Source organism: Daphnia pulex, chromosome 10, assembly GCF_021134715.1.
Source record: "Daphnia pulex isolate KAP4 chromosome 10, ASM2113471v1".
In the NCBI taxonomy this organism is placed as follows: domain Eukaryota; kingdom Metazoa; phylum Arthropoda; class Branchiopoda; order Diplostraca; family Daphniidae; genus Daphnia; species Daphnia pulex.
This window is the reverse complement of record NC_060026.1, coordinates 2935668-2958904: the sequence shown is the minus strand read 5'-3', so window position 1 is coordinate 2958904 and position 23237 is coordinate 2935668. Positions and strand designations below refer to the sequence as shown.

Genomic DNA, 23237 nt, shown 5'->3' with positions numbered 1-23237 from the left:
TGACGATCCGTTTAGTAGAATGGTTACAAGGAGATACGCATAAGCATTAATTGCGCTGTTCTTCTGTCCCCTCTTGCAGTCGACCTTCGACAACGTCTGGCTGCACCAATGGTTTTGTCACTTTATCTTGCATCTTCGTCGGGTCTTTTGTTTCCGTTTTCTTAATCAGTCTCCCGCACATGCTGCATACGGATGCTTTCGTTTGACACCATTTACACTTGCACACAAAGGGTATCTGCGTCGGCTTTTCGGTCTTGGAAGATTCTGGAACGGATCTGCACTCGGGACATTTGGGTGACAGCGGTGAGGCGGAATCACAGAAAATGCACTGACACTTCTTTTGGAACCCTTTTCCGTATTTTAGGTGACGTCGTTCGTTTCGATGGTGGTTTCGTTGGTGGATTAGATTTTGGTTGCACGGAAGAGACTTGATAGAGAAATAGCTTTCTTTTTTCGGTTGGAGTTTACCAGGCTTTTTCTGAGGTTTCTCCAACAAAAATCCGGTTTGAGTAAGAAATTCCGTGACGGTCGTAGACTTTACTTCTTCTTCCTTGTGAATTTGGACGGCTGTATTCTCCATTGCATTTTCGCTGAGACGGCAAAATTTGGAAAGTACAACTTTGGACGATTTCTCAGCAGGTGTTTTGACAGCAGGTGTGTTAAGGTTGTAGCTTTTTCGTTTGCTCCACCGATTCGATTTTTTCTCGTCTTTAAATTCTGATGGAAGGTCTTCCATTTCCGGGGTCTCCATCTCATCTCCGATCTCGATCTCAGTAAGTGTGCGAAATTTGAGAAGCTGTACGCACGAAGATTCGCCATGCACTACTGGTAGTTTAGCAGACTTCATGGAAAATCGAAACTGTTTTCTCGGTTTCTCGCGTGATCCTTCCTTCGCTGAATCCTCCCGAGCAATTGTCTTGTCTTCCATCGGTTCGGGTTCTGGTGTCGACACCTGATGGGAGGGGCTGGGATTTATTTCATCCGATGTTTTTCCAGTCTGAACAGGTTTGGTGGGGTCGTTCTTGATCTTTCCCCAACCCAACATCTTGACAATGCGATTCAATTTCATCTTGATGAGTACTGATGTTGCCATTGAAACCATTTCTAATGCGATTAAGTTTGAATTGATCTTAGCCAGACACTAGCCTCCTTATAAGGATTGCATGTACGCCTTAATCATTGGCAAGGACGTTTTGAACCCTTAATCTCTCGTTTTTTGAAACAATTTTCTTGAAAAAATGTTTCAGCGTAAGAAATAATCAAAGATAATATTTTTACCGATAATAATCAATCAGATTTTTAACGAATTTCTTTTTCAAATTTTAATTATCTTAAAAAAAGTCTTAAATATAGCGCGGTTACGTGCTTTTACAATGGTATTTCTACTCCCACTAGCGCCAAAGCGGTCTTATTTCTCATTAATCACATTTCTCATTGCCAACTTACGCAGGGGAAATTCTATAGGTGTCATGAGTGTCACACTGAAAATTAAGTGACAAATTTTGCAACAAAGTTTGTGGTGTCCCGGAAAAGAATTGAAAGTGCACGGGAAATATCCGGTAAAATTGAACGCGGATACGGCAAGCGAGTTGGATTTCTTTTGGCGGGCAAATTCGTCTCGAAATAGTTTGCCACCAGGTGTTTTGTTTACTTCGTCCATGCTTCGTCGTGCCAATGGATTTTGATGGTCTCTTATTCTGTGGTTATTACTCATTTGCGATTTTGTTTTTTCGATATTTGGTTGTGAATGATAACAAGAGTAAAGAGCTTGAAAAGAATTGATCGTGAAGACACCTTTTTTTTGCAAACCAGGTTGGTTAAAAAGCTACGTTTTCAGTTTACCATGACACCACTGATACGAAGCAAAATATTTCTATTTCAAATTCAGAAGAAGTTAAACAGAATCAAGCTGCCCAAAGTATCTGCAATTTTGTATTAAGATTTGGTCTAGCGTGAAAACTCACTACATTTGCTAAAGTTTGCATTGCTACAGGTAGTTGGATAACATGTAATTCTAATTTTAAACTAATGCAAGTTTTTCTAATGATTTTCCCCCTAATCATACTACATTAAAATGTTGTTCACTGATACTTGCAGGTATAACCAGAAACCAGATGTGTGGTATTATTTCGTCAACAAAGTGAAGCACAAACCAAACCGTTACACAAACATGGGAAACAGGTACTGGAATTTACTTATTAGCTCTTCTGTCTCGTTTTTTCTTTCCTCGTTGTTGTTGATGCAGAGACAGCTCGATAGGCTGCTCTACTATAGGTCGACCGTTGATTGGACAGAATCGAATTTTCCCATTTTTCTCGTGTTGTTCCAGTTGACAGAAGGCCATGTTGGCTATCTCTGGACAGTCTTTCAAAACAAAATAGTTTATGACAACACAGCTGCTGTCATAATGGTACAATAGTTGAACCACCGCTGTTGAACCTAATCTATTAGAAACGACTTTAAAGAAGTGTTCGATTGAACTTAATGAAAATTTTTGATTTTCTTCTTCTTGTTTAGTAAAGGGCCTAATTGAGCATACTTTTCTGATGTAGTCACCCCAAATACTTCGAGTTTCTCTTTTTACTTTATTGAGGGACGTGATGAGTTTGACGAAGCTTTTCAATTGATCCAAATTGAATTTATCCAGAAAATACGATGCTAACACGTCGAAACCGCCTGGAAGGTTAGATGCCGTTCCATCAGCGGAATTTATGTTAAGGTGGCGTATAATCAAGTAATCCGATCCTTTGTTGGACACCATACGTTCAATCAACCCAGTGGCAGTGTACCCTTTTTGACGAACTTCTGTTTGAGACGCTGGGGATAGAAACGAAAAAATTGCGTCGATTGTCGAAAAATGTTCTTGTGATGTTGCCAATGAAATAATCGATTCCCCGTCACCGTCGTCGTCGTGGAGTATGAGTTGTTTGAGGTAGTCTTCGCCCAGTTTGTCTAAAACCAATTTCAGTAGTTGTTCAAATTTCTCAGTGTTAATAAGCTCCATTTTACCGACATAGTTTGTCCAAATACTGCGACTCTTGCCGTCGATTTGTCGTACAGATTTGACAAGCTCTAAATACATTAACAGTTCTCCCTTTGTGTTTTCAGAGAAAGAGCGTGAACCGATTTCGACGTCCAATTTGCTGCTAATGTAGGGATCGCTGAGCAATTCTTTGATTACTTCGTTCCTAGCTTGTGTCGACAAAAAGGCGTACACGCTCTTTACACTGTGTTGATGAGCGTGTTCCATTAGAGCTTTGCCTAGAAGGAATCTTCCATTTCCGTCTTTCTCCAGGGCCAGCTTTTTTACAACGTCTTCCCCCAGTTTCTCCGAAACGTGTCGCAGTAGATGAAAACACTCACGAACTTCCTCGGGTTGATCACCGAAAAAAGATTCCCAAATACTAGTTTTGGTTTTATTCCATCTTGGACGCTTGTAGGTCATGATGTGAAAGAAATCGGCCGATAGATTAGGACCCGTGGAATAATCCAAATAAAAATGTAACGCGCCGGTCCAGTGATCAGCTTGGGAGTCCTTCAGACTGGCACTTGTCCAAAACGGTGAGTTGACGTCGCATTTTTCTCGTTTAAATTGGTTGATGGCGGGTTCCAAAAGCTGACGAAGTTCAACTTGTTTCTCTTGAGACAGCACAGTATCTTTAATGGTAAAGCGACTCGTGAACTCGTAGGGATCGTTAGATAAAGTACCCAAGTATAACAATGCGATTCGAATGAGAACGACTTCGCTTTTATTCTCTTGACCTTCTTTGTGAAGTAGTAATTTAATTACAGCATCCCCTCCGATTTTCTCGTTAACCTTCTCCAAAAACGTCTCTAATTTTCGGCAAACTTGAACTCTAGGACAATCCTTTACAAAAAATACCTTAGTATTCGCAAGTTCTTCTATGCATCTGTTCCAAATGCTACAAACTCTCTCATCGGCGTGACGTAAGGCCGTGAGAACGTTAACCATTTCCGATCGTTGATTATCGTTGCCGTGATTTAGAAAGAACTTTAAAGTATTCCAACGGATCTCTGAATTGCATTCCCAAAACCAATCAAGCTCCCCAGAGAAAAAGATTTCTTCGATCCGCTGAGTTGCGTGGCGCTTCAAAAAGTTTGCGATTTCTATCTGGGTGATTTCTGGAAGTAAGGCACACACCGTTTGAATGAAATCGTCTCCTCTTTGCTGTGCAGCTCGAATGATGATGGCATCGTGCCCTCGTATGTCGTCGATCGAGAGCAGCTTTCGTACGACTTCTTCAAATCCCACCGGAAGTTTCGATGCTCGTGTTAGGATTTGAAGAACATCTTCGTTGCTCAAATGGTCGAACAGATATTCCCAGTAGGAGCTAGATGTTATGATATCGACTAATTGTAACAATTGGTCATCTGTCGCGTGATCCACGAAGAAAGGAATCAAAGCCGTGATTTTGGTTTCGTATGGTAGCATTTCTCTAGAATGTCGATCGAACAAGTCTAGGATGATGTAGGGTGCCTTTTCGTTAAAATCGCTGATGACCGTGTCACGATTTTCTGGCAACAAATAGCGACTACACATTTTGTTGACGAAATTTTCTTGGCCGTGTGTCAGTGCGGTGTGATAAAGGACAATGACGTTATCCTCTTGGTGTTTTAGGAGATTTATGACGCTTTCTTGATCCAATCGACTGGCTACCAATTGCAAGAAACTGCAGAAATTCCCACTCAAATTGTGATCAACATATTTATTGTATTTAGCTGAGAATATTACTGATCTCGCGATTTCAGCAGCCCATATAGAGCAGCCAACTCCCTGAAATTCTATTTTGTAATCTTGGGACGTGATGAGTCTTGTGAATTTGATCAACTGCTGTTGATTGAAGTAGCCCAAAACGTGTTTCAAGAGCAAACTGAAACCCTCTTCGTAATGCTTCGCCATTCGCGTAGGCGAGTCTGTGCCGAGGAGAATCTCACGAAACCAATCCGCCCCGTCTTCCTCTTGCGTGACTTTCATTTGGACAACTTTTTGTAAGATGACGGGGTCGAACGACTCTATCAACATACCATTTATTACATCAAACTGCCACGTCAAAACATCGCGTAGTGCTTCTTGTCCGCTGTTCCCCTCTCGGTCAAAGTGTCGCCGTACAACTCGAACGATCAGAGTCCACATGTCGGCCGATTGCGTTTCCGCAATTCTCAGGGCGTGCTCAATTAATCCTTTGTGCTGTTTCCAGTCGTTGCCAATCAAAAATAAAGTTCGCAGCATATTTTCGCAAACTTCTTCGTTTCCAACCACGGCAGCCGCAAGAAACTGCCATCTCACTTCTGAAATGGCGTGTTTGTCACCTCCCAACGCAGATTCACGCAATTCTGACATTCGGTCCTTTTCAAAAATGCACGGCCTGTAAATCCGTTCGTAAAGGTTAGGATTTGACGTCAGCACGGCTCTCGACATTTTTGCCAGCATTTTGTCTTGTTGGAGATCTTTCAAAATGGTCAAGATCTTTTCAATGCTCCCGTTCACCCAGTTCTCATGTCGACCGCCCATCGCCTTGCCACCATAATCCAAGTTTTCCTCGAAATAATTAACAGACGATGGGGTGGTGTATCTATTCGTTATCACCAGTTTCAGGAATCGGCGCAATTCTTCGTCGTAGTATGGGTCAAAGACGAAATGTCCCTTGGGTTCGAGAAGGTAAAACGAGAGAAATTCTAGATTGAGTAAATTGGCCAAATTCTTTTGGTGCTTTTCCATAAAGTCGAGTAAGAAAGCTAAATAGGTTTTCCGGGCTTTCGGCGGGAAATTGGAATAACCCTGTGCCCTCGCAAAAGGGAAATGTTCCACCATTAAATTCAGCAATACGTTCACGGTTTTTAGCTCGGCGTCGCTGAAAAAGTTGACGATGCGTTGATGAATCTCGACACTGCGGCCGAAAAATTTGTGGGACCTCCCAATGTCTATGGCTTTGGTGACCATCTCTTGCACGGAATGTCTGTCGTAGATTGCTCCAAGGCAATCGAGCATGAAATCAAATATGCCCACATTTCCTTCTTGGATGGTTTTGAGAAATGCTTCGGCACCACTGCCACTTGACAAGAAATCGGACATACTGAACGAGAAATGATGAGCGAATCTTTGCAGTTGGTTGGGCTGCGATTCGTTGATACTTTTGGGTATCGTGTCGCGCCATGTTTGATTGGTAATGGCCATGTCCTTTAACATGGAATCCAGAAATATTCGGACACCTTCGTAATTCTCAACAAAGATGTCACGAATCACGAAATCCAGAAGAGGTCCGTCAGAATCTCGAATTTGATCCTTGTGTTTGTTGTCGTCTGACAGAATTCCTTTATAAAGAAACTCGGCCACCAAATACTCGGCGAATGTTCGGTGAAGAAACTGCAGCTTTCGAGTGTTTTGCGTATCAACTGACGTTAACCCGAACTGGAGGGCGTATCGTCTCATTTTCTCTTCTTTCCTGTCTTCATCACTTTGGCGGTCAGACAGTTGCTGTGGCGGCCACAAAAGGTTGGCGTACTTCTCCTCGAAAATGGTGTCGATCGCCAACTTGAAATGGTACGAGTCAATCGTTTGGAGAAATTCGTCCAATGCCCATTTGACAATCAAATCGAAATCCGTTGAGCCGGTAGCTTTCTTGTTTTGGAAGATATCGCGCTTCTTCTGGAACAACATGTGGTAAAGTTGGGCTACGTTGTAATTGGAACCGATTTCTGGAGCCGAATAAGACGTGAGGCTTTCAATTTGTGGCTGGAAACATTCTGCCAAAATTCGACATTGCAATGGGATCCCGATAAAAGTTCTCTCTTTGTCTTTCAGAGCCTCTGTCACCCGGTCGATTAAATCATTGGCAAACTTTCTGGCAATCTCTTCTTTACTGAGGGTTATCTTATTTTGCCAGTATTTCATCAAGTATTCGACTTGATGCCCTTTTCCTAAATTTTCCAGGCTAAAGGCAAACTGGCATAGTTGGTCTTGAAGGTCCTTCGCCAAATGTGGTCTAGTAGTAATCAACAATCGGTCCAATTTGGTTTTCCCGTTACTGATGGCTTTTATTAGAAGAATGATGGTATTTTTGCACTGGTCGTTGATCTCGTCGAAACCGTCCAACATGAGTACAACTCCACCGGTGTTGATTAATCGATTTTTTAGCAGCGATCGTGCGAACGCTCCGTCACCAGTAACACCGGGGAAATTGACAAGGAAGTCGACAGCATCGCTGGCGGTGTTGATTGCTAGTTTGGACAAATATTTCGAATGTTTGATCAAATTAATGGTGATGACCCACACGTTTGAATTTGCCGTTTTTACGTGTTCGTAGTGGCGTGACAAAGCCGTCGATTTTCCCGATCCCGCCACTCCAGTTATTATGAAACATGATTTCAATTCGCTTCCTGTTGCCAATTTGATCTCTGGAATTGATCCGCAGATCATTGGTGTCTCTGAATCAGGTATTGTGTCTAAAGATTCCTTCTTCTTTAATAATAATTTCTCCACCTGTTGCCATATGTTCGACTTTTCGACTGTGCCATCGATCAACCACTTGATGCGATTTGTCCGAGGATTAAATTTGCAGCTCTTATCAAGCTTATCCCTTGTGTAGCCAAGTTCCTTGGTAAGCTCATGTAGAAAATCTTCATCCAATTTAATAGGAGGTGGCAGTAGAAATCTTTCGATCCAGAGGGATTTTTCAAATTCATGTGGCTTGAACGAAGGAATATTCACTTTGCTTCGATGGAATAAGATTTCCTCGACTGAAGACGAGTCCAACATCTCGCTCAGTCCGTTTCTCCCGCCAACCAAATCCTCCAAGGTTTTCTCATTCCCTTGGAATGCGACTTGTGTCGAAATAATTTTGTTTATCGTTTCATCGCTCAGCATTTTGCAGTCAAATTCGTCCCTCTGAAACTCGTTGGTCCCGTCTGTTACGCTTTCTTCGCTGCAGATGACAATCATCTTCTTGCGAGGTCGGTCAACAGGCATAAAATCTTCTTCGTATCTTTCGACTTTAAGGGGAGTTTCTCCGATTACGATAAGGACACGGTGGGAATTTTCTTCTTTCATCGCTCCCTTCACCCAATCTTTCATGTGTTTCTCAGCAAGATGTTGGGATTCCATCAGCAAATATCCGTCTTCTAAATCTTTGAAGCCTGGTAGCGTTTCAAGTGCCGACAGGATTTTGACGGTCGTGCATCTGAAGGATCGCGTACTGATTCGTAAAGTTTTTTTGCTGTCTGCCGAGTTTAAAAAATCTTTCAGCGCATTGGCTTTTTCTGAAATCGTTTCCTCTTGGTATTGGAAGGAATTTAGGAAATCGGACGGTAAATATTTCGAGCGGAAGTCGATGGAAAACGCTGTAGCCCGAAGTGCCACCATTTTCTGTCGAGTTTGTTCAAACAAGTTGTTACCATCAAGCGTTACCATAACAGTGCCTTGTCTCTTTTTCAACCAGTCCAACATTTTCTCCAACATGAAACTTGATTGGAAGTCAAACCCGCGCAAATTAAAATGCTGGCCCACTTCTTCTGTGAGAATATTGCCCAGGCGGACTTCGTTTGGCATGTCAACAGCAAACACCAGCTTGTTCAGAAAATATTCTATTTGCTCGTCAATTACGACATCGTCAAATGTTTTATCCGATTTTTCTTTGCTGATGCCGAAATCTTTGCTGCAATTAAATTGCAAGCCTTGTAAATAATCGTTAAATTCATGAGCAGGCCTATCACCTTTTTTGTCTTTATTCCAAAATTTAAAAATGACGTCGCGAAATTTGGTTGCTGTTTTTGGCAAAAGATCACTATTTGTAATGAAATCTTGGTGAAATTTCCACGTTTCCCTATCAATTACTTTTTCTTCTACCAAAGCGACCTGATACATTTTGAAAATTGCTACGTTATTTGTTATTTTTTTCTTATTTTTAGGATTGGCGTACTCGAGTAGCTTCTTTGCCAGTTGATGGATCTCTGAACTTTCATGGAGTAATTCAAATATTTTGGACTCGTCCAAACGCGTTATGTTAAGCTGATATCGAGCTGGTACTTTGTCAAAATTTGGGTATTGTTTAATTCCCAACAATGTATCGTCTGAGTTGATCAGTGTTAAGTTGAAATCCTTCGATCCAAGCACATTATCGTCGAAACCAATGTTTGTGCAAATAATGCAATCCTGGACGTTCTGTCCTGGATTGGCAATTTCGTTGCGGTAGGAACGGAAATATTTTTGCAAACTATAATCGCCGTTGGTTTCGTTAAGTAGATCACTGGCTGTGATCTTATTGTCTTCTCCCTGTTTGTGTTTGGCTTGGACGTATCGATAGCGATATTCACCTTGAGGAGCGTCTTGATAATGGAAAACGAGATCGTCGAATTTGCCACCCTGTCCGGGCATTTCTGTGCTCAATTGGAATTTGTACTTCGAGGTGATCCCTCTAACTAAAAATAACATCAGCAACTTGAGTTGAAAGATATCACCGTGCATTGAGCCTCTTATGCCAGTTCCTGATGGGTTTTCGGATACAGCTAGGAGTGTTGCATCATTTGCGGAACTGTTGCCCGCAATTTGACGTGGTTTCTTTCTAGCAGTTGGTGCTTCATTCGCAGCTTCAGCCGAGGTTGCGACTCTTTTTTCCATTGTATTAATTTGTTTCCAAATGCTGTACCTGTAACTTTTTATCCATATAAATAGATCAATGTATTTTTATTTACTATAAATGTATTTTATATTTGCTATAAGTCTTAAAACCTTTACTATTTTAACTTTGTCAGCCCATTATGTTGAGTTAATATTTTTTAAATATCTGAAATTTTTTCAACAGACGATGGAGAATGCGAAGAGACTGGTGTTTTTTTTTAATAACTAATTTCTACGTGATAAGATTTCATATCTGATTTCAGCGACATGATAAGTAATAATAACTGTACCTTGATAATGAATACGGATTTATAGTTTAAAATACGGTTTAAAATTTTTTTAAAATTTTTTTGTTCGCTGGTTATTCACGATCATTCAAGGATTACCAACGACAAAGGCAGGGCAAAAGAGAATGCAGCGTTTGTCTGGTCCATCTTAGCATATCGTTGCGGTTTTCTCAGTTTCATTACCGGTACCATCCTTATATATGCTTATTGCTTACGTATTGACACACAATCTATAGCAAACTAATTCTCTTACCTGAAATTTAGTATGTTTATTTCAATTGCATGGGGAGAAATAGCTCTATTGCGGTAAACGGTTTTTCCAGTCGATTGACATTTTACACTACAACGTCCGAATTCTATTGAAGCGAATGTTAACTGAACAGAACTTATAAGAAAAACTACCGCTCCCTATGGTCGCAAAAGGGCTTATCTAATCATCTAATGGCCACAATCTGTCCAACACTTACAGTATTTCTAATTTGAAAGATAAGCAGCACAAGTTTGACGGCTGAAAATTTTTTTTATCTAAACTTTTGTTAAAATTTATAACTGAGAAGTATTATTTCGAAAAAAAAATCGCTATTAATTGCGGCTTCCTCAAATTATTCATATAATCGACCTTTCTATTCGAGTCTATACTTATCTAAAGTACTTACAATCGCTAAGAACTACGACTTAACAAACCAATAATTGAAAAATAGTGGCGGAATTGTTAAAAATGTGTAATTTAATCAAACAAAATACAACACTTAAAGAGACCTTAAATAATATCGGACTAATCGATATGCTGATGTTGTGCTTCTGCCTCTCTCCACGTATTTCGGATATTCTCCATTAATGTCCAAAAGAGATTCGATCTAGTAAACCAATACACCATCGAAAGCAAGAGTACAATCCAAGCAAGGATCAACCATTGGTCTGTTTGTTCTAAAACATTAGTTGGTAACGGTCCTTGATAATCAGCTGTTGTGCGATTCAATATTCCAATTGGCTGTATTCCTAAAAAGATTAGAAAATTAGGTATACAGATTACTGTTGTGTTAGATCTGGATAACGATTCTTACCTGTATAACGTGTGATAAAGCTGGAAAAGAGATCTACTTTGTATTCTGTTTCATTGTATCTTGCTGCTGCTTTACCATTATGAAACAAGAAAAAACTTGGGATAGCCATTACACCTTGCATAGTGCTCAAACTAAATAAAGTAGTGAAATATACATTACTAATTTTGTAATAATATGAATTGATTGACTCACCTATTATAGGTATAGGCATCAATTGCATAAAAAGAAAGCATGGGAAATCCTCGAGGCAGTGCATTCAAGTGGGGAGCAGCCTGTATACTAAATGGACACCATGAAGCGAAGAACACCACTATTTGACATGTTGCTGGTTGAGTTCTTGAAGTGATATTTTGATTTTGTTTCAGTACAGACAACAAAGTTGTTCCATTGACAATCTAAACAGTTGAATAAAGTTCAAATGAAATGAAGTGATACATTCCTTAGTAAATGAAAAAAAAAAAAACCTGAAATGTTGAATTTCCTTCAGCTGGTGCGTCATCCAGAAGACAGGTAAACTTTTTTATCAGTGTAGCATTTGAAATTGTGGTGTCATTGGTAATAGAATCATTCCCGGTTGACGTGATTTCGATAGAATTATTAAGTAGCGAAGAATTCAGATAGCTACTACTCAAACTTTCCATAATTGGATCTGAAATATTGTCATCAGAACGAACAGCATCGTCGAGTCCTTCTCCAATGACTTCACACAAGGACCCGAAAACGAATACCTCTATACATTTGATTTAAAAAATAAATGTAAAAATGTACAATCTTCATTGAAATATTAAATGTACCTATAATGAAGTGTCCAACTAGTAAAATTTGTAAAGAAATCTTCATTTTTAATAACATAACACCAATAACATTGAATCTTGTTTTCTGAATGTATAGCAGACGAAACTCAATCGCTTAGCAACCAAGGTTGACGTTTGATTTTCTTTTGTTTTGGTTTTTAAACCCCTCCTCCTGTTGGTTTGTCGACTTAATACGCCTCTCCTTTTCGATTCGAGCATTGTAATTCTAGCCTTCGAAGAGTTAACAGCTCAAGATGGCAGGAGTAAGTGAAGTAGCGCTTGTTAAAGCGTTCATTTTCGTGTCGATTTTTTGTCTTATTACATCACCAGTTCGTGCTGACACTCCTGCAAACTGCACTTTCGAGGACATCGCTGGAACTTGGGTTTTGTATGAAACACCAAGAAACGGCGATCATTCAATTGACTGTCTAAATAATAGTAAGTAACGAAAATTTTAAAATACGCCCTCTTACTTACGTAATAAAGGTTGTTCAACTCCCCCAAACCTAAAGTGACCTTGGTGTTTGTGCAAATTTGAAATTTGTCTGCTGATTGTCAGTGGAATATTTTTGATTATACACTTGATTATGTTGTGTAATTGTTCTCATAAAGTATTTTACATTTCCATTTCTATCGTGGTTTTCAGAGGAAAATGCTGTCAGTAAGATTCAGTTGCAATTACTCCGACCTAATGTTGCTGTTGACCAATATGGAAACAAAGGTCATTGGACTTTGATCTATAATCAAGGTTTTGAAATTACTGTGAACCAGCGGGTTTACTTTGCTTTCTCCAGCTATGCACAGGTATATTGGTTGTGTTGGTGCTGTCAATGCACTGGTGTTGTCAATGTATATGATGTTCACATGTATTATTTCTTTTCTTTCTCAGAATGGATCTGAAGTTGTTAGTTACTGTGATAAAACTTTGGCTGGATGGTCCCATGATACAATGACTCATAATTGGGCCTGCTTCCAAGGCAAAAACATGGTACAGCGAGCACCAAAAATTCACACTGAGAAGCGGCAAAACCTGGTAAGCCAATATAAATCATTCTATAAGTTACCTGATAAACTGATTATGATGTTAAAACAGAATGGAATCTATGTAAGCAATACCGAGTTAATCAACAGCTTCAACAAGAAGCAGAAATCCTGGACAGCCAAAGCTTACTCATGGATGGAGGGTGTAAGTGATTGATGAAACATCAAGGGATGTCAAAAGTTGTTCTGATTAATGTTGGCCAATTTTATTGACAGATGAGCCATGAGGACTTGCTGAAGATGCGCGGCGGAATTAAATCCAAGATTCATTCCCGACCACCTGTCTCACCTGCTTCTCCATTTGTTCGCCGTCAAGCTGAATTCCTTCCCGAAGAATGGGACTGGCGCAATGTGAGTGGAGTCAACTACGTTCCCGTTGTCAAGTATGTTTTTCCTTGGTATTTAGATAAATAGTTCTATATAATTGAAACATGTATTGTAGGAATCAAGGTAGCTGTGGCAGTTGTTATGCTTTCTCCTCTATGGGCATGCTCGAGTCACGTCTACGAGTTGCTACTAAGAATCAGGTGCAGGTGAACCTGTCTCCCCAAGATATTGTCAGCTGTTCAGCTTACAGTCAGGGTTGTGAAGGCGGTTTCCCTTACTTGATTGCTGGAAAATATGCTCAAGATCACGGCGTTGTAGCTGAAGAGTGCTATCCTTACACTGGTCGAGATTCTGCCTGCAGTGCTGCTAAAAAATGCCAGCGCAGTTACGTTGCCAAGTACCGTTACGTTGGCGGATACTACGGTGCCTGCAACGAAGAGTTGATGAAGATGTCTCTGGTTGAATCTGGCCCCTTGTCAGTCTCGTTCGAGGTTTATTCTGACTTTATGCACTATGCCGGTGGTGTTTATCATCGCACTGACGGACTCTTCAATAAAATCAACGAATTCAATCCATTTGAGGTAACTGATACTCGCATGCACAATTTGATTACTCAGCACTAATTGTATTTGTATTTCCCCATACATGTTTTATGCAGTTGACCAATCATGCGGTTCTTTTGGTCGGATACGGAACTGACTCACAAACTAAAGAGAATTATTGGATTGTGAAAAACAGCTGGGGTACAAAATGGGGTGAAGATGGGTTTTTCCGCATCCGTCGCGGTACGTATTCCCACATTTTATTTACTGTTCACAAAATTAATTGTGGTTTTAATTTAGGCGTCGACGAATGTGGTATTGAATCGATCGCTGTGGAGGTTACACCAATTCCGTAAAGAAAAATTTTAAATTGCCTTGTTCTTTAAGATATAGATTTACCTTGATCCCCGACTTCTCTTTTCCTACTTAAATCAGTTTATCGTGAACTGAATGAAATGGAAAGTCGTGCCATTAAATAAACGAGTTACATCAATGATTTATTGAAGCAGACTGGCTGCATTTGTACGTGTGGTTTGAGGCATTGAAATGGCGTGTAAACGAGACGGGTGGAAAGAGAAAGAAAAATGAAAGGTGGTACAAAGAGAGGGAGAAACGCACACAATTCTATCATGCGAGAATTGATAGAGCAGACGTGTGTGTACAGATAACATGTGCGCTATGAAATGTGTCACCAGGCAAAGGGCGAACTGGGCCAACCAGATCTGCTATCGCTTTCGTTCCTTCCGTCTCCTGTAACACTCAGGTAACGCAGTCAATCCACGGCACCGGTGGAGTCAAGTCACTTCGGATTGCAGCTTCTCGTCACGAGCAAATTCAGTTTTTAATAGTCAGGTAAATTATAAAGTAGTTTGGTTTTAAGAAAAGAGTTTTTCTTCAAGCAAAATGATAAAATTTCGTTATTTTAACTAGAAAAGGATTGGCGTATTGTACTATTTACCAGCTTGCGTGGCTAAGACAGGAAAACAATTGTGGCTGAAATGGCACAATGGTGGGGGATTGCGTTAGCCATTTTGATGCTGCATGCTCCGTTACATACCTCAGCGGATTGGACTTTAGTTGTGACGCACTCGAATGATTTGTGGTACCAACTGGATGAGATCCAGGGAGACAATACTCCTTGCTACGAGGATCTGCCGCCACTTACGACACAACCACCCACAACAACCACAACAGTCCCGCCAGAAATTACCACCACCACTACGGCAACAACTACCCCTACCACTACTACTACCGCTACTACCACTACACCTACCACTACACCTACCACACCTACCACTACAACTGAAACAACTACAACGACAGTTCCTACACAAGGGCCAACCCCTACACAAGGGCCAACCCCTACGGAACCGCCCACAGCAAAATCAAGAACTGGAAAACTGGCATCATTGAAAGAACAAGCATTTGAAGCGAAACAAAAAAGAAATGCAAGATCAATTTCAGGTACTTTTATGACTTACTGGAAGTATGCTAATACTTCGTTGAATTGACCTGTCTAGGTTTAGGCGTCTGTCTGTGTAGCTTAATCCTTGTTCAAAGTTCTGTGCGTTGTTATCATCCAGTCATCCTATGTCTGATATTTATGCTCACTGTCTTTGTCTGGCGTTTGCTTTCAATGTCTTCCTTTAACAGAACCTGTTACATCATCAAGACTAACGAAAGCGACACGCTCGAATGTTCGGGAACTCCGTCAATCTCCACTAACAACTAATTCACACAATAATAGTCTTCCCCAAATCAACTCTACCACCTCGTACTTTGCCAACTCAACTATTCCATCAAATGCTGATCAGGTCAATTTCACTACAGTCCCTACTCTTTCCCCCGGCGGAAACGAAACTTCTACTTTAACATCTAGCACTGTCTTAAGCACTACCACCTCAAAGCCAAGTGAGTCAACAGCTGTGCAGGTATGAAATCTGTGTGCTCTTTGTGCTGTGTCGTGGCTTCTCATCTACAGCTGCTTATATTGTTTGGATTCGGTGATGTGTTACTTTGTTATACAATTAATGAACAGATAATCAATTGAGCGACAGCCCACATTCTAAAATACTTTTATTATTCATGCACAGACTTCGAAAGTCCAAAAGCGTCCCGGCAATGCTACGGCGGAGTTCCTCGACACCTGACAAAAGTCACAGAGCTGAAGACGGAGAGCGAATCGAACGGCAAAGTTTTCTTGCACTTGAACGCCGGTGGAATGTTGGGTGGTTACATCTGGTACCCAATCCTCGGAGCAGGCCCGGCAGTCGAGTCCATAAAAACGCTCAACTATAATGCGGTGGTAACAATCTATACACAATGTCTTATCTTTCGCACTTACTCAAATACCTTACTGTTATCTTTGACGTAGCTATGGCGATGTATCAGTTATTTTGTCATAGCCTAACCGACAGATTCGTGTGTTTATTTAGTTAACGAACAAAGATTATGGTCTCAGTGATTTAATTGGCCGTCGTTACATGTCGTGCATTTTTACTGAAAGGCACTGGGCTATCGCGACTTCGAAGATGGCGTACCTGAAACCGTGAAATATCTCCAGGCGTTGAAGGACGCCGGTGTCACGGTGCTCTGCGCCAACATGGACATTTCCGGTGAACCCTCGATGCGTGATTTGTACAAGAAATCCATGGTAATCAACATAGATGGTGTCAGGAAAATTGGAATTATCGGCTACATTGGGCAGGATGCAGACGTGAGTCAATTTCATCACGAATATGTCACTAAAACATTGAAGTCATTGTTTATTTTATTTTTTTAGTATATGGCGGACACGGGAAAAATCAAATTTACAGATCCAGTTGCCGCTATTGAAGCTGAGATCACATCGCTGTATAATCAAAAGGTTTATTTCGTCATTGCGCTGGGTAGCGCCGGATTTGAAAATGCCAAACTTTGGATGGACAGAGCCTATAGCGTCGATTTGTTCGTTAATGGTGGCAGCAATACTTTCCTATATAACGGTATAAGCATCTCTTAAAATCTGTCCATTGTCATTCGAAATTAAACTCTTGTGGTCTTGCAGACGCTGCTGTTGGGCCTCTTAATGAGAATATTGCAGGGCGGTACCCAATTGAGAGCTACAGCCAAGGCTCGAAAAGACTATTCGTTCAGACATCACGTTATGGCAAATATTTGGGTAAAATCGAAATGAATATCAACGACGAGGGTAGAATCAACAGCTATGTGGCAACTAATCCATTTCTTTTGGATTCAAGCGTGACAAAAAGTTCGTTACCACCATGTTTTATTTATTTTACTGTAGATCAGAATTGACTATTTGAAAATTTCTGTAGATCCTGATCTGCAGTACAAGGTTGATCAGTGGGAACGAGAAGTATTGACCCAGGCGAATGAGATCATCGGTTATACTAAAATCCCAATTATTAGCGATCGGAAAATTTGCTGGTACACCGAGTGCACCGGTGGAGCTTTGATGGCCGATGCGGCTCGCGCTTTTTTGGAAAAGAACACGACTGCTGGCAATGGATGGTCCGAAACAGTGGCCGCAACTGTCTGGCATGGAGGAGCGCTATCAGATACCGATCTTGACATCGGTGCAGGTATTAAACCCAAAAACGATTAGTCATTTCAATAAAAAACTAAAATAATTTATTGTAGGTCCCATCACATTCGGAGACATTTTGACTATGTTCCCCTACGCCAATGTTGTTGTGAGAGCATTGATGTATGGTCAGCAAATCATCACACTGTTTGAAGAATCGGTCAGTTACTATAACGACACGACTACACCCAACCGCGGCGAGTTTCTTCACGTGTCCGGCATGCGAGTCGAGTACGATCTATCAAAACCCAGCGGTTCGCGTGTGGCCAGTATCTACATCCGCGATACGAACAACCCGCAAGGAGGGATGGCTCCAATTGTAAACAACCAAGTTTACAGAATTGGTATGCCCTCGTTTATCGCCAACGGTGGCAGCAGATTTTCGTCCATGGAAGATTTTGCTTTGAAAAACAGCACTGGTCAGTCGACATCATTCGTAATCTTTTGTAATCATAAACTAAACTTTCAATTGATTTCGGCAGGCGTTCGCGATGAAATTTTTCTCCGAGAGTACATAAAAAAATTAACACCACTGACTTACGGAAACGAAGGGAGAGTGAAATTTATCTCAAACACTGACAACCCAACGGTTTGCCCGAATACGAACGTCACTGGAACAGTATTTTGTGAGTGCTACAACCATTTTTGCTTATTATTAATTAACCTAACTAATTACTGCTATCTCACCCAACAGTGACTATCTTCTTGACGCTGCTCTTCTCTGGTATGGCTTTTGCCGCTTACAAATTTTTATGGCCAAAACTGCGAGACAGAAGAGGATCCCTCTTATCGTTGGTTCGGTAGGCTGTGTGAGAATGTGTGGCTAACAAATCGGTCGCGGGTTTTTTCTTTCACTATCTTCTGCACTCTTTTTGCCTGACTGAAGCTTTGAGTCACAATGCTCACCAATAGCCTAAATGATTTTACAGGAAAAAGAGAGACTAATATTTGTTATTATTATTGCTGTATTTTTTCCCCCAAATTTTTTATAGGATGAGTTCAATACCCACTTAGATGTTCATCACCCACATAATTTCATTAGTTTATCCTACTTCTACCCGATTCCGAAATTTTCCCGTTTTGGTGCTTACGAGTTCAGTTATTGCATTATGGTCCACAATATTGCCTTTATTTTACTGGAACCCACCAACATCCTTGAAAAAGAACTCAACCTGTATCAATTTGAAATAAAAAAACATTTGTTTAAATCATCAAATAAAAATATTTATACATTCAATAACAATTACACAATTACAAAAAAGTTAAATTTACATACCTCTCGTACACCATCGTCGGGTAGGTCGGTACAATGGATTGCATTATGTGTAATGTCATGTCCGAATCGGGCTCGCAAGGACGACGGATGTAATTTCCGCGCAGTATTCTAGAGAGTAAAGACAAAACGGATGTTAATAAAATACTTAGAATTAAGAAATTTTTTAAATGAAACTAACCGGATCAAATGAACCGACAAATTCTCTGAATGTATTGACATCAGAATCTACAGCCAATGCCACGACTGGTCCTGAAGTGAAATGTTTGATTTGGGCCTGATAAGAAAATAAATTCGATTAAAGATAAAATATTGGAGAGAGGATCAATTGAATTACCGGGTAATCATCCCAAACTCCTTTATAAGCAGCAAAGAACTTCTCAGCTTCAGTTAAACTCATTCTGTGAAGCTTCAGACTAGAAACTCTGTAGTTATTTTGTTGAATGGCAGCGATGAGTGCGCCCAACTTCCCTGCAAAAATAATTGGTACACGTAGATAAAGTCGTTGGTTTCCCATAGCGAATGGCAAAACACTAGTTTAAAATGTATACCTTCTTGGAGAATGTGTGGCTTAACAAGGCACAAAGTTTTGATGTAGGAAGGTTCGTAATGGCTATTCAAATTATTGAATATTAAGTTGAGCTCCTAGAAAGAGAAATACATGCCTTAATATTAAGAAACACACAATGGATTCTTTGACCAACAGTTTACCCTTGCAGCAGCTTCTGGTGAATCCGATCCATGAGCAGCATTATATGTAGTATCTTTTCCAAACAGGGCCCGAAGTGTGTTGGGTGCATCACTGCGAGCCACATCTGGATCGGTTGGTCCTAAACTTACTCGCCAATACCTGATGGCTGACGGGGCCAACAGTTCCATGGCGAGAACAGGACCGGACGAAATGTAATTTACAAGTTTTCTGTGTAGATAATAAACGATAAATGATCAAAGCGTATTTAACAAAAGTGATTTGCACACGTACTCATAAAATGCTCGACCCTGGTGTTCCTTGTAAAATTCCGCTGCTCTATTTGCACCAATTTTGGTCAGCATCAGTTTGTTGAATCTGAATCCCTTTCCTTCAATAAAGGATAGGACCTTTCCCATCTGCTCAATGACTTCAGGTTTGAGCATGGCATAAGTCCTGGAAACATTTATAGTTCATTTACACTTGATCACAAAATTGCACTGAACTGAGATAACCATTTTACATACCTTTCTGATTTCTTTGCCAATTCAGTTTTGGTTGTATTGTCGAGGTATTCTATCAGCTTCAGTTCTCTTCCAAAAACTGAAATTTTGTTCCCAATGTACAAATCGATTTCTGCCACTGTCTCACAGAATGATCTCTTCAAAAATGTTTTCTTTTGCTTGCTGTCATACTATTAAATAAAAGAAATATTATTTAAAAGTTTTATTTGTATACTTCAATTGTGTTTACCATTTCAACTGTCCTGTCTGAGGGGTAGTAAAACAAGACAAATGGACGCACCAGTGAAGATATGTCATCATACCACTCTACACTGATGGTGAATTTTTCTTCCTCCATTGTGTTCTACAGTGAAAATCAAATGAATATGTCAATCAGTTTGCAGCACAACAGCACAGCCAAAGTGACAGAGAAGTAATAAAAAAAGTTCGTACACGTTGGGCGAGGTAGAGGCCAGCAATGAGAGCGACAAAAGCAAGTACACTGGTACGAGAAGGGTAAAACATTAAGGTCAAATAATGAATCTAAAAACACGAATAAACGTCAAACAAATAAAACCGTAAACTGCTGGTTGGTTTAAGGAATCATTCGAATTCTATCGAATTTCTCGTGTCCAAATAATCCGCTTAGACGTTTTCTGGGTCTGACAGGGCCACGCTGCCGGATTTTAAAAAACGCATTTGTGTTCGAAAGTAGTTAAAGCAAGTACGCAACCATAGCAGAGCTATAGATACCTGGTCAGTTCATGGCTGTGTTGGCTTCCCTATCCCGGTTTCAGGGTAAACGTAAGCCGATTTGGAAGAATGAATGAGCGCCTCTAGTGAGTGTGTCAGCTACTACGTGAAGCCAGCCAATCAGGAAGGGTCTATGAAAAACTCATTGGCCAATCACAGCTTACTTTTCTACAAGAAGTAAACAATAATAAAAAGGAGAAGTATCCAACTGTCAAACCTCTAAGTTTTATCTAACTTCAAAGTGTCCAATCTTTTTAAGTGTCCTCACATTTTTACATTTTATTGTTTGGTTGTGTAAAAAAAAAATGTGGTGTAAATACATGGTACGTTTTATTCTTAGTTACTTTGAATTTTATTCTCTTTCTGCAATATTTCGATCTTAACACGCCAGCTGAGTCCAATATACCAGAAAGACGAGATTAAAGGTTAATATTTATGAACCTTTAATGAGGAATGCATGAACAAATTTTTCGATCGTTGAAATCCTTTATCAATTGCGTTATATTTTCAACTGTTGTGAAATGGTTTGACAAAGCAGTAGTGCTTGATGGAATGTTCTTTCTGTTGACATAATACATTACTTCTTGTTTGTTTTGAAAATGTACACTTTTCACATTATAATTTCCATTTGGTAGTTGATCCATCGAAATGCAATAAATCATTTGTTTGATTTGATCAAAAGACCATATCCAATTCTTTGGTATCATTGATAAAGTTACTAGTGACTGAAATGTCACAAAATTAGACTTGAAATTAGTAGAGCTTGCTTCCATAGAAGGTGATGTAACTGTCGAATCTTCAATGACAACAGCAACATTTTTGTTCATTACATCAGGAAGTGGATCAAAAATAGCTTCTTCAGCAGCCTGGGGAATGTCCATTGATTCTTGAATAGTAGAGGTAGCTTCCATAGAAGGCGATGCAACTGTCGTATCTTCAATGACAACAGCAAGATTTTCTTTGATTGAATCAGGAAGTGGATCAACAATTCCTTCTTCAGCAGCCTGGTGAATGTCGATTGTTTCTTGAATAGTAGAGGTAACTTCCATGGAGGGTGCTATAAGATTAAAATTAAAGCAATTGCTCTTCAAAATAAAATGTAAAGAGAACTATTATCAATACCTGTACTGTCAACTTTTTTTCTCTTTGACGTAGTAGGTGGTTTGTCTACTTTTGGTCGTTTCCTTACTGATGCATTGCTAGCATTTGCTTCCACTGCAATACATATTTAAGAATAGCGTTATTTGATGTTAAACAAAATAAACATATGTAAAAATACCATTAAGGTTATTTCTCCATTTAAAACCATCAACATTTTGCATTGCTTGTCGGCTAGATTGTATCTAAAATGAAAATGGTTTAGTTTCTGTGTGACATTAAAGATTTTACAGGAAAGGAAATACATACCATTTATGAGAAAATGTTTGGGAATTGCTCCAGCATTAAGATGCCTACGTTGGAAAGGATGGAACACGTTAAAAATTTCAATCCCTGATTTAAAGTCACTTTCGTCAAAATGACGGGAGCAAATACGTGAGGTGCTCGTCAAATTGCTACATGGAATTAGTTCTTGCCATTTTGATAATGAAGTTTTAGGAACTGCAAACAAAGTAACATCATTTTCTTTTTGATTTCCTTTGTAATATGTTGTTTTACAACCAGGAACAGCACACCTGCCAACCATTTTTACAGAAATTATGGTTAGGCTTCATTCACGTAATACACGATGATGGCCGCCGTATTCACATATTACACAAAAATGGCCGCCGAAAGTATTCAACGTCTTATCACTAGATGGCGCTGATTCATTCTTCCACTTCACAACTTCTGACAAGCTCCGCCCTAAAACCCCCTGAAAATCGGCTTACGTTTACCCTGAAACCGGGATAGGGAAGCCAACACAGCCATGAACTGACCAGGTATCTATAGCTCTGACCATAGCAACCTTTGTTTCCTTTTTCTACAATTTCTACCCAACAATTAGACGAAAATAAAAATATATACGACTCGTTTCCGGTGAAATTCACACGACATGCAATCAGGTCTTTTAGTCGCCTATCAAGCCTACATGGAAAGCCTAGCATTATTTCAGTTTCGAATTACTCTTTTCCACCCAAACGCATTCGTTGCATCTAGCGACAACATTTATCTTTGTATTTTGAATAGCGGTTATTTATTAGACTGACAAGACAAAACACCGCCATTTTATCTCAGTAGAAACCACCCATTTATCAAAGTAAATCGCATCGACTTTTATCCTTCAACCAGCCGTATAAGAATTAGCGTATATCTCTCCTACGATCAGGTGACATGAACAAACCTCTCCCAACGGGATGGAAAAGAGCTCTTTGGTATACATACATCGAATCCATTAAGATTCCGGAAGCTTTTTTTTTGTTGAGCTACTATAATAAAAAAGCGCCAGCTGTTTTGTTTGTTTAAAAAAAAAAAACGAATGTAGAGAACACATCACTCTCCATAGTGCTGTTACGTATATATAGTCTGTGTGTGCTATACGTTCAACAATATTACTCCGCTCTAGCCGCTTCTGCTGTTGGGGGCCTGGGTGGTCGCTTGGGAGTTGCGTGCTGCCACCGAACCGAACGTCCGATTGAATTACAACACTTCTTGCAGCGTCAACATACTGAGCCAGCAATGTTGGATCCGGTTCCGTCATCCTTGTTTTTTATTTTTATTTCCTATTGTGCGTTAGCCGGTCCCATTTTTCTTTTTCTTGATCAATCA

At 40.0% G+C, this 23237-nt stretch overlaps 5 protein-coding genes across 9 annotated transcripts; 2 read left to right on the top strand and 3 right to left on the bottom strand.

Annotated features, from left to right (window-relative positions):
- Positions 1–10627: 10627 nt before the first annotated feature.
- LOC124205232 (thioredoxin domain-containing protein 15-like) lies at positions 10628–11906 on the bottom strand. Its single transcript, XM_046602614.1, has 5 exons — positions 11780–11906; positions 11450–11715; positions 11178–11380; positions 10986–11116; positions 10628–10920 (listed from the first exon to the last, which is right to left on the bottom strand). The coding sequence occupies exons 1-5, from the start codon at positions 11835–11837 to the stop codon at positions 10697–10699; spliced, it is 882 nt and encodes a 293-aa protein (XP_046458570.1). The 5' UTR covers positions 11838–11906; the 3' UTR covers positions 10628–10696.
- A 127-nt stretch (positions 11907–12033) lies between these two features.
- On the top strand, positions 12034–14185 carry LOC124205228 (dipeptidyl peptidase 1-like). The gene is made up of 8 exons (XM_046602609.1): positions 12034–12217; positions 12426–12583; positions 12669–12812; positions 12873–12965; positions 13037–13203; positions 13263–13728; positions 13806–13932; positions 13990–14185. Exons 1-8 carry the CDS (start codon positions 12034–12036, stop codon positions 14043–14045), a joined length of 1395 nt encoding a protein of 464 aa, XP_046458565.1. The 3' UTR covers positions 14046–14185.
- Positions 14186–14318: 133 nt separating this feature from the next.
- On the top strand, positions 14319–18491 carry LOC124205226 (5'-nucleotidase-like). Of its 3 annotated transcripts, XM_046602605.1 has the most exons (11): positions 14319–14541; positions 14620–15153; positions 15343–15600; positions 15783–15994; positions 16196–16405; positions 16472–16673; positions 16736–16939; positions 17007–17273; positions 17332–17694; positions 17758–17901; positions 17970–18491. In XM_046602605.1, exons 2-11 carry the CDS (start codon positions 14688–14690, stop codon positions 18077–18079), a joined length of 2436 nt encoding a protein of 811 aa, XP_046458561.1. In that variant the 5' UTR covers positions 14319–14541; positions 14620–14687; the 3' UTR covers positions 18080–18491. The 3 variants fall into 3 exon arrangements, with proteins under 3 accessions (XP_046458561.1, XP_046458563.1, XP_046458562.1); XM_046602607.1 differs by lacking the exon at positions 15343–15600 and having other exon boundaries at positions 14625–15153; XM_046602606.1 differs by lacking the exon at positions 15343–15600.
- On the bottom strand, positions 17970–20514 carry LOC124205231 (nucleoside diphosphate kinase 7-like). 3 transcript variants are annotated; one of them, XM_046602612.1, is made up of 11 exons: positions 20317–20452; positions 20193–20241; positions 19990–20103; positions 19764–19930; positions 19531–19692; positions 19260–19467; positions 19100–19193; positions 18886–19019; positions 18730–18825; positions 18552–18659; positions 17970–18447 (listed from the first exon to the last, which is right to left on the bottom strand). In XM_046602612.1, exons 3-11 carry the CDS (start codon positions 20095–20097, stop codon positions 18409–18411), a joined length of 1116 nt encoding a protein of 371 aa, XP_046458568.1. In that variant the 5' UTR covers positions 20098–20103; positions 20193–20241; positions 20317–20452; the 3' UTR covers positions 17970–18408. The 3 variants fall into 3 exon arrangements, with proteins under 3 accessions (XP_046458568.1, XP_046458567.1, XP_046458569.1); XM_046602611.1 differs by having other exon boundaries at positions 20193–20514; XM_046602613.1 differs by lacking the exon at positions 20193–20241 and having other exon boundaries at positions 20317–20431.
- A 404-nt stretch (positions 20515–20918) lies between these two features.
- Positions 20919–22388, bottom strand: LOC124205225. The gene is made up of 4 exons (XM_046602604.1): positions 21900–22388; positions 21772–21835; positions 21615–21707; positions 20919–21549 (listed from the first exon to the last, which is right to left on the bottom strand). Exons 1-4 carry the CDS (start codon positions 21900–21902, stop codon positions 20936–20938), a joined length of 774 nt encoding a protein of 257 aa, XP_046458560.1. The 5' UTR covers positions 21903–22388; the 3' UTR covers positions 20919–20935.
- Between the last annotated feature and the right edge of the window lie 849 nt (positions 22389–23237).